Source organism: Myotis brandtii, unplaced genomic scaffold (assembly GCF_000412655.1).
Source record: "Myotis brandtii unplaced genomic scaffold, ASM41265v1 scaffold1169, whole genome shotgun sequence".
In the NCBI taxonomy this organism is placed as follows: domain Eukaryota; kingdom Metazoa; phylum Chordata; class Mammalia; order Chiroptera; family Vespertilionidae; genus Myotis; species Myotis brandtii.
This window is the reverse complement of record NW_005354047.1, coordinates 197,328-206,207: the sequence shown is the minus strand read 5'-3', so window position 1 is coordinate 206,207 and position 8,880 is coordinate 197,328. Positions and strand designations below refer to the sequence as shown.

The 8,880-nt window shown below is 42.2% G+C and overlaps 1 protein-coding gene across 1 annotated transcript in view; it reads left to right on the top strand.

The window, feature by feature from the left end:
- REV1 (REV1, polymerase (DNA directed)) overlaps window positions 1–8,880 on the top strand; it is an 83,636-nt gene that overhangs the window by 59,267 nt on the left and 15,489 nt on the right. The window contains exons 10-11 of the mRNA XM_014529767.1: window positions 2,083–2,237; window positions 4,582–4,701. Coding sequence (XP_014385253.1) covers window positions 2,083–2,237; window positions 4,582–4,701 — 275 coding nt within the window. The remainder of the gene's footprint in view (window positions 1–2,082; window positions 2,238–4,581; window positions 4,702–8,880) is intronic.

The following is an 8,880-nucleotide window of genomic DNA, read 5'->3' as shown; positions in this document are numbered from 1 at the left end:
TAAGTTTTTGAATATGTAACTTCATTTACTTGCGATTCATAATTTTTTTCCTAAACTGCTGTAAAATCAGCAAAAATGCCTTGGCAATTTTAGCATAGTTCCTAGGATATTGGTTGGCACTCAAAGAGTTAAACCTGGTTATTCCCTTTTAATACATGGGAATTATTGTTTTGTTTAAAATCAGAATTGATGGTGAACAAGTAGAGACTCTCTAAAGCCCTTTGTCTTCTAAAATTAGTAGATATGCCAGAGTTAGTTTCTGTAAAAGTTAGTTTTAGTAATAGTTTCAAGGTGTTTGATTAGTTGGCTTGAGAAAAGGAGATTAATTTTTAAAATGTTTACAGTGTAGGTATATTTAATATCAATTAAGAACTCAAAATTTAAAATAAGTATATGCCAGACCATGTGTGCTCTAGAGCAGAAATCAGCACATTTTGTCTGTAATGATTGTGTAGGTCTGTGTCCCAGCCACTCACCTCCTGTTTAGTGTGAGAGCAGCCCCAGATGGTATCTTATTTCACTACATTTTATTACCAAAACAGGCATCTGGACAGTGGGCCAGGGTGTGCCGACCCTTGGGCTGTGTGGGTGTTCTAGGAGATAGACATTTGGCCTCTGTTCGCCTCTTTATTGACTTTCGTATGCATTATTTTGAATTCCCATTTATTGAGTATCTATTTATATGGACAGCTGTTGATGCTGTTAGTCCTTCAGAGAAGAATACGGTCCAGTCTCTTACTTTGTGGGAGCTTGCTTTAGCAGGAGCGAAAATATAAAGGGGCAGGTGAAGTTGTCTGGCATCAGTATGTATGCCTGAGTGCTGACTGATGAGCCCAGGTGTAATCACAGCTGTTCTTAAAACCCAAATGCAGGAACGTTGGTATTGCCTAGTGAAAGGTGTGCTTTTTAAATCCTGTTCTGAAGCTGTCAGTGGTAGTGTCCGAATGAGGGCTGGGAGTGGCTGACTCAGCTAAGTAGTGGTCCTCATGTGCTCTGGGTCCCAGAGCCAACTGCCAGCCATGCATGTATTAGTCCTGATAGAATTTTAGTCTGTTGAGACATTTTCAGTGGATGTGGCTATCCTGAGTCCTGGGGTTTTTTTGGGGGGGGGGGGGGGGGGGCGGAATCTGTGATATTCTCCTACCGCCCTTTGGAAATCCTGCCTTAGCTTCCTAGTCACCATGCCTCAGGGCAGCTTTTACTCTGAACAGGTTCTTCAAGTCAAGCATGCCCTTCTTCTCTTACAGATGCCACCTTTTATTTAGGCATAAACAAAACATTCATTCATTCTTGAATGGATACAGACACTTAGTCTGAAGTGTTGTGTTGCCTACAGTAAGGTGTAGGTGAGGGATGAGGCCTAGGCCTCCTAGTGTACATTACCAAGTGGGCTCCTGAAGATACATTTTGGTCCTAAGGCCTCTGCTTGCCTCCCACTCGTGGTCCATGTATTTAATTAGCATTGGAGCACATGGCAATGCTCCTCTCCCTTTTCTTCTTCTCTAGATAGTTAAAACAAACTTTTTGTGTGTGGATACTTCATAACCAAAAACAAAAAGTTAAAGTAGCTCTCATGCTGGGAATGTAGATGGTGTCCTTTTAGATGGGCATTTCGGGTGATTGGCCATTGTATATTATGTCTCGGGCCTGCTACTGTGAATGGTATGGAATTGTGGCATTTTTGTTTAGGGCAGCATTGATTACTTATTTGACAGATATATGATTTTTCTGTTCTTTAGGAATTCTGGTAAACCATGTCTGAAAATTTTTTAGATTAAATGTTGACAGTTCTAACACACTTACTACTTTTCAACTATTCAGAGGTTCATAAAGGTGTTCTGAGTATAGAGAAACTAGAATGATAATTCCTGCTGTTTTTTGGTAGATGATATGGAAAGAGAAAACACTAATTAATTAACTTTGCACTTGGGCCAGTTTAATGAAAATGCTAATATATTTTTTATCATCTTAAGTCTTGTAAGGAAGTGTTTGGGGGGTACCATGGAAAGACTGTATTTTCCACGTTTGTGGTGATGGATGCAGTTGTAGCTGTACCTCATTGCCTGTGCTTTGTGTTGACAGCTATACGCACAACATCGAAGCAGTCAGCTGTGATGAGGCGCTGGTGGACATCACTGAAATCCTTGCGGAGACCAAGCTTACTCCTGACGAATTTGCAAGCGCTGTCCGCATGGAAATCAAAGACCAGACTCACTGTGCTGCCTCTGTTGGGATTGGTTAGGATCCAGCTTCTCTCCTATTGTTCACTTTACTCAAAGTATTACTTTGGATCACTTAATTTTTAGGAGTGAATTTTGGGTTTTGTTTTTATTACCTTCCTGCATAGGCCTCTTCCAAAACAATTCTTATCATTGCTCACAATTGTGCAGTACATGAGATAAAAGTGTGGGAAGTACAAGTCAGTGGTTGATAATATCTTTGGAATAACCAATTTGGAGTATTTCTCACCTGCTCTTCAGGAATATCTCTCACCTGTTCTTCAGAAATGGGAGAATTGAAGTCAGTATGTGTGAACAGTGTACTTTTTGTCAGTGGACAGAAGCCATGTTTACAGCAGGGTGGTGAGGGTGCAGAGTTCAGTGTGAAGTTCCAGGCCTGTTGTAATCAGTTACTTTCTGAACTCCAGCCTCCTGGACTGCGCGGCCATCCTGTCTCCACTGCAGTTGGTTGATCTTACGTCTTGCCCTTGGTTTCCTTGTTAACTCCCACCATTTATCCTTTTGTGGACTCGTCCGCTGTGCCCTCTGGAACCCTCTCTCTCCATGCCTAACCTTCCCTGAGCCACCTCCTCCTTTCAGAACCTCCTCAGCACCTCTCTTCTTGCCATTCTCTCAAGTGGATCCAGTTTGTCCCTGCCATGCTCTGTGCCACAGGCTTGAGAGGGAGGGACAGCTCTCTCTTGGCTTCACTGTCACTTCCAGTCATGACTTCTCCATTCTCATTCAAAAACCCTTCTTCCTCTGAAGTTCCTGTCTCATTTGTACCGGTGGCCTTTTAATTTATGCAGATAAAAGAGCCAGTCCTAGTGAAGGAAGATTTTTATGGCTTCATTTCCCGAGAGGACAGAGGGCATGCTGTACCATGCAGGACCGTGGGGGGGTGAGGGGGAGCACCAGAGCTCGGTCGGGAGGAGGAAGCAGGAGTGAGAGGAATCCTAGTCCTGAGTCTTTACTGGGGTTTCTTTAGGAAAGGCCGGCCGGGCAGAGCAAGAGTAAACAGCTCAGGATTGGCTACTCTGGGTACTTCCAGTGGCCTTAGGGCTATAAGGGTGGTCTCTGGTTGCCTGTACCTGGCTCTGGGATGAGGGAGAGCAGGAGCATACTGGCTTTGTGTGTGAGTTGGATAAGGAAATGGTTGGGATGGCTGGCTGGCCTGTGGGAGGCATGTTCGCTAGGAAGTGTTTACTCTTTAGAAATTAGCTAGCCTCAGGAGGGCAGTCTCTGACTGCCCAGCAAGATTTTTAATGTGTCAAAACAGCGTAAGATACAGAAAGTAAAACAATGTTAATACATTCATTGCATCCCTCTATTACTAGCTAGCCTGCCTGGTGTTTGGCCTGCAGGTCCTTTTCATCTTTCACTTAGGGCTCACCTGGTGCAATTCCACAGGCACAAGCTTTGGTGTGTTTTTTATTGGACGTATTTTTAATGTACAAGTATGACGATATGAAAAATTCTTTAAAAAAAAAACAAAAAATTCTTTCAAATTCAAGCACATAATTAAAACAAAATTCCCACATGATATTTCCTCTCCTCAGCCCCCTTTTCTTCTTTAGAACTCACCATATTTATCATTTTGGTGTGACTTTCTAGGACATTTTCTCTTCTTGAATATCTATATATTTACCCTGGGAAACACATGGATTTATAGACGTCTACCCTAAAATTAAGACATGTGCTTTCTATAAGCCTTCCATCATTTTTGGAGGTGTCATTTTTCACATACAAGTTCACCTGACATGTTGTTTCTCAGGTCCCTGGCACCTTCCCAGGAGCCTTTCCTTTGCTCTGCTCTAGGTTCGTGTTCACAGCCACACCTGGGGCCTCACTGCCAGGGTCCATCTTGTTTCTAAGTCTCTCATGTCCTCAGTTTCTACTATACGTGTCCTGATCGTAGAGTGAGACTTCTGGTTCTTTGGCTTTCTTTTTCCCAAGTCCAATCGAGTTCATTTGGCCTGATTGCCCTGCCTAGCCTGGATCTGCTGGTTGGTAAAGTGAACTAATTTCTGATCATTGCTCTTAACTTCCTATAAATCACCGTTGTTTGGACTGCTTTCTCTATTCCTTTACCTGGGTAGAAGATGTTGAAATGATACTTATTTTGGAACAAAGAGGAACATGGTTACCTCTGTTCAGTAACCATGCTGGTTATAATCTCTAGTAAACAAAATTTTGCTGGTTTTATGCTATATTTGAAATGATCAAAATTGTAAATAATTTACTTTCATTATTTATAGAAATTTGCTCAGTAACCTGTTTGGAGATGTCTTTGTTAATAAATTTTAAAAATAATTGGGACTATTTCTTGAATAACTTTTGTTTTTGTTTTCTTGCTTTATAGGTTCTAATATTCTCCTGGCTAGAATGGCAACTAGAAAAGCAAAGCCAGACGGCCAGTACCACTTAAAGCCGGAAGAAGTCGATGATTTCATCAGAGGTCAGCTAGTTACTAATCTACCAGGTGAATACAGACCTTTTCTTTTTAAAATTAACTTATTATAAACAGTTACTAGTGCTAAAAGTTTTATAATGTATCTCTTTTCCAAAACATGAATTAAGTATTTATTTATTTTTGAGTGCCATGAGAAAAATTTAGAATTTCACAGTGACTATTTCAATTGATTTATCAGGATCTTAATGTTACATTTAGCTTTGCTTTTAATGGGTTTTATTTTTTAAGTATTTCTCAAGTAGGAAGATAAGGAATTCTAAGAAAACATTTAAAGTGAATATGATGAAGTTGACTTTTGGTCCTTTAAATAAATCATAACTAAAATAGTGTACTTCTAGGTGAAAGATAAAATTTTGAGACTCAAGTCACCTACTTATAAAATTATCCTGCTGGACTAGTGATAGTTTTCTGATTTTAGTGAGCAAATAGTTTTAATTAAAAGGATAAAGTGTGTGAACCGTTAACGCAAAGATTGAAGTAAAACTTGCATCTCCATCTTTCTTGCCAAGGGCAGCATGTTTACTTTTCCCTTTTTGTGTAGGACTGTGTGTAAAATCTTTCCATGGAGAATCATCAAATAGGATTCATTGCAACTGAAAAGTGGTTGCCTTTTAAAAGGCCTTGAGTAGATGTGGTTTTTTGGGGGGGGGATAGGACAGTTCCTTTCATAATTATTAAATATTTAGACTTGCTTTCTATGGTAGATGCCTCTTTCTAAGGAATTTCTCTAAACCATGCATCAGTCCTTGATTCTGTCATATAATCTCACCTCTTTGCTATAAAGCAGCCTGTCTGAGCTTCACCAAGCTCCTGTGGGTCTGTGGTGGGAAAGTTCAAAGTAGCATATTTTGATGAAAGTTTTTTTAATTCATTTGGTTGTTAAAAATGGATTTAGTGAGCCCAGCCCGTGTTGCTCAGTGGCTGAGCACTGACCAATGAACCAGGAAGGAGTCACAGTTCAATTCCCTGTCAGGGCACATGCAGTCAGGCAGCATGCCTGGGTTGCAGGCTCGATCCCCAGTGGGGGTTGTGCAAGAGGCAGTCAGTCAATGATTCTCTCTCATCATTGATGTTTCTATCTCTCTCTCCCTCTATGTAATGAACTCTAGTTGATGATTCTCCACGGAAAGATTTTACATAAGGAAGTTGGTCACACAGTCCTACACAAAACGTGAAAGTAAACATGCTGGCCCTTTGGCAAGAATGATGGAGATGCAAGTTTTACTTCTATGAGTTAATGGTTCATACACTTTATCCTTTTAATTAAAACTATTTGCTCACTAAAATCAGAAAACTATCACTAGTCCAGCAGGATAATTTTATAAGTAGGTGACTTGAGTCTCAAAATTTTATTCCTTCCTCTCTGAAATTAATAAAAAGTAAAAATGGGGCGAGACAACCAAGATGGTGGCATAGGTAAACACCTGAACTTGCTGCTGCGCACAACCACATTAAAACTACAACTAAAAGACAAAACGAATATCACCCAGAACCATGGGAAGGCTGGCTGAGTGGAAATTCTACAACTAGAAGGAAAGAGAAAAGCACATTGAGTCCGGTAGGAGGTGCAGAGGTGTGGAGGTACGGAGGCACGCACGAAAGGGGCTGGCAGCAGGGTATGCTGTTGTCTTTTTCAATCGGGAGGGAGATACAAGCTCCCGACTGCTCTGAACTCCAGTTCCGGGCGAGACTTTGGGGACCCAGACTCACGGAGAGAAACTGGACTGTCTGGCATCGGGCTGGAACATGAGGGCAGCTTTCTCGCAGAGGTGCTTGCAGCGATAATAGTTCCTGCACAGTGCCGCGGGACACAGAGACCCCGGGACCTCTCTGCCACAGAGCAGACTTGCAGCCATTGCGGTTTGCTCCTCCCTGGTGATTCCCTAAGACCCCGCCCCACCCAATTTACAACCCTACCCAAGTTGTGTGCAGAGGCTTTTGCATATGAATGGTGGCCTTTCTCTACATGGAATTTCAAAAACAAAGGAACAAACAAAACAAAACAAAAACAGACTCACAGAAACATAAACCAAAGGGATGGTTGCCAGAAGGGAGGGGGTTGGGAGGATGGATGAAAAAGGAGAATACAGCCAATAATATTGTGATATGTTTGTACGGTGACAGATTATTACTAGAATTAGTGGGGTGATCACATTGTAAGGTATAGAAATATCAAATCATTATACTGTGCCCTAAAACTAATATAAGCAATATAATATTACATGCCAACTATACTTAAATTTAAAAAATTAAATTAGAGACCAAGATGGCGGCATAGGTAAACATCGGAGACTGCTGCCGCAAACAACCACTTCAAAAATACAACTAAAAGACGGAACGGACATCACCCAGAACCACAGGAAGGCTGGCTGAGGAGAGACTCTTCAACTAGAAGGAAAAATAACAGCACACCGAGGCTCAGAGGAGGCGCAGTGTGGAAAATACTCAGGTGCGGAGGTGCGCGCGCAAAGCGGGCTGGTGGCTGAGAGCGCGGTTGTCGTTTTCGGTCAGGGGGGAGTCTCAGACTCTGAGCTCCAGATACGGGCGAATCGCTGGGGACTCGGACTCAAACGGGAGAAGCGGGAGTGTCTGGCATCAGTTGGAAGGCAGCTTTCTCTCCGAGGTTTGCAGCGGTTCCTGGGGTTCTGAGAAGCAGAGCCTCTGGGACCAGGACTGATGGCAGCCATAACTGCTCCCTCCGCCCGCCTGCCCTGTTGATCCCGCCCCGCCCAAGCCCTGCGCAGAGCCATTTGCCGGATCGCCTCAGGCAAAGGCTAGATTAGCACCTCCCCAGAGGACAGAAGTTTTCCGCGGCAGACACAGCTGATTCACACAGCCAGTCGGCCTGGTGGTCAAATCCCTCTAGTATTAACTACAACAATCAAGGCTCAACTAGAACAAGACTGCGCACAAAGACCACTAGGGGGTGCACCAAGAAAGCATAAAAAATGCGGAGACAAAAAAACATGACAGAAATGGAGGATATAGAGCTAAAAATCGCAATTTTGAGGGCTTGCAAAAATGTGCTAGAAGCTGTCAATAAACTTGAGGAGAGAGTCACGAAAACTAATGAGACCCTCGATGCTATGATAAAGAACCAACTAGAAATTAAGCATACACGGACTGAAATAAAGAATATTATACAGACACCCAATAGCAGACCAGAGGAGCGCAAGAATCAAGTCAAAGATTTGAAATGCGAAGAAGCAAAAAACACCCAACCGGAAAAGCAAAATGAAAAAAGAATCCGAAAATATGAAGATAGTGTAAGGAGCCTCTGGGACAGCTTCAAGCGTACCAACATCAGAATCATTGGGGTGCCAGAAGATGAGAGACAGCAAGATATTGAAAACCTATTTGAAGAAATAATGGCAGAAAACTTCCCCCACCTGGTGAAAGAAATGGACTTACAGGTCCAGGAAGCGCAGAGAACCCCAAACAAAAGGAATCCAAAGAGGACCACACCAAGACACATCATTATTAAAATGCCAAGAGCAAAAGACAAAGAGAGAATCTTAAAAGCAGCATGAGAAAAAGAGTTAGTTACCTACAAGGTTATACCCATACAATTGTCAGCTCATTTCTCAACAGAAACTCTGCAGGCCAGAAGGGAGTGGCAAGAAATATTCAAAGTGATGAATAGCAAGAACCTACAACCAAGATTACTTTACCCAGCAAAGCTATCATTCAGAATTGAAGGTCAGATAAAGAGCTTCACAGATAAGGAAAAGCTAAAGGAGTTCATCACCACTAAACCAGTATTATACGAAATGCTGAAAGGTATCCTTTAAGAAGAGGAAGAAGAAAAAGGTAAAGATACAAATTGTGAACAACAAGGAGGACAGGGGGGGCGGGGCAAGGGCAGAGGGTGGGGTGGGAACCAGGTGGAGGGGAGCTATGGGGGGAAAAAGGAACAACTAATAATCTGAACAATAAAGATTTATTTTTTTTTTAAAAAAGTAAAAATGGATTTGATGATATTTGTAGATGTGTATTGCTTAAGTCTAATAAAAGTATATCTGAACTAAGAAATTTCTGTTAGAGGCCACAAAGTATTAAATGACCCAAATGGCATTTTATGATGGGAAGGGAGTGGACTGACAATTCTCGGGGGGATGGGAGTGTGGGGAGTGTGGGAAAAGACGACAAAAAACGTACACCTATGGACGAGGACAGTGGGGGCGGGGC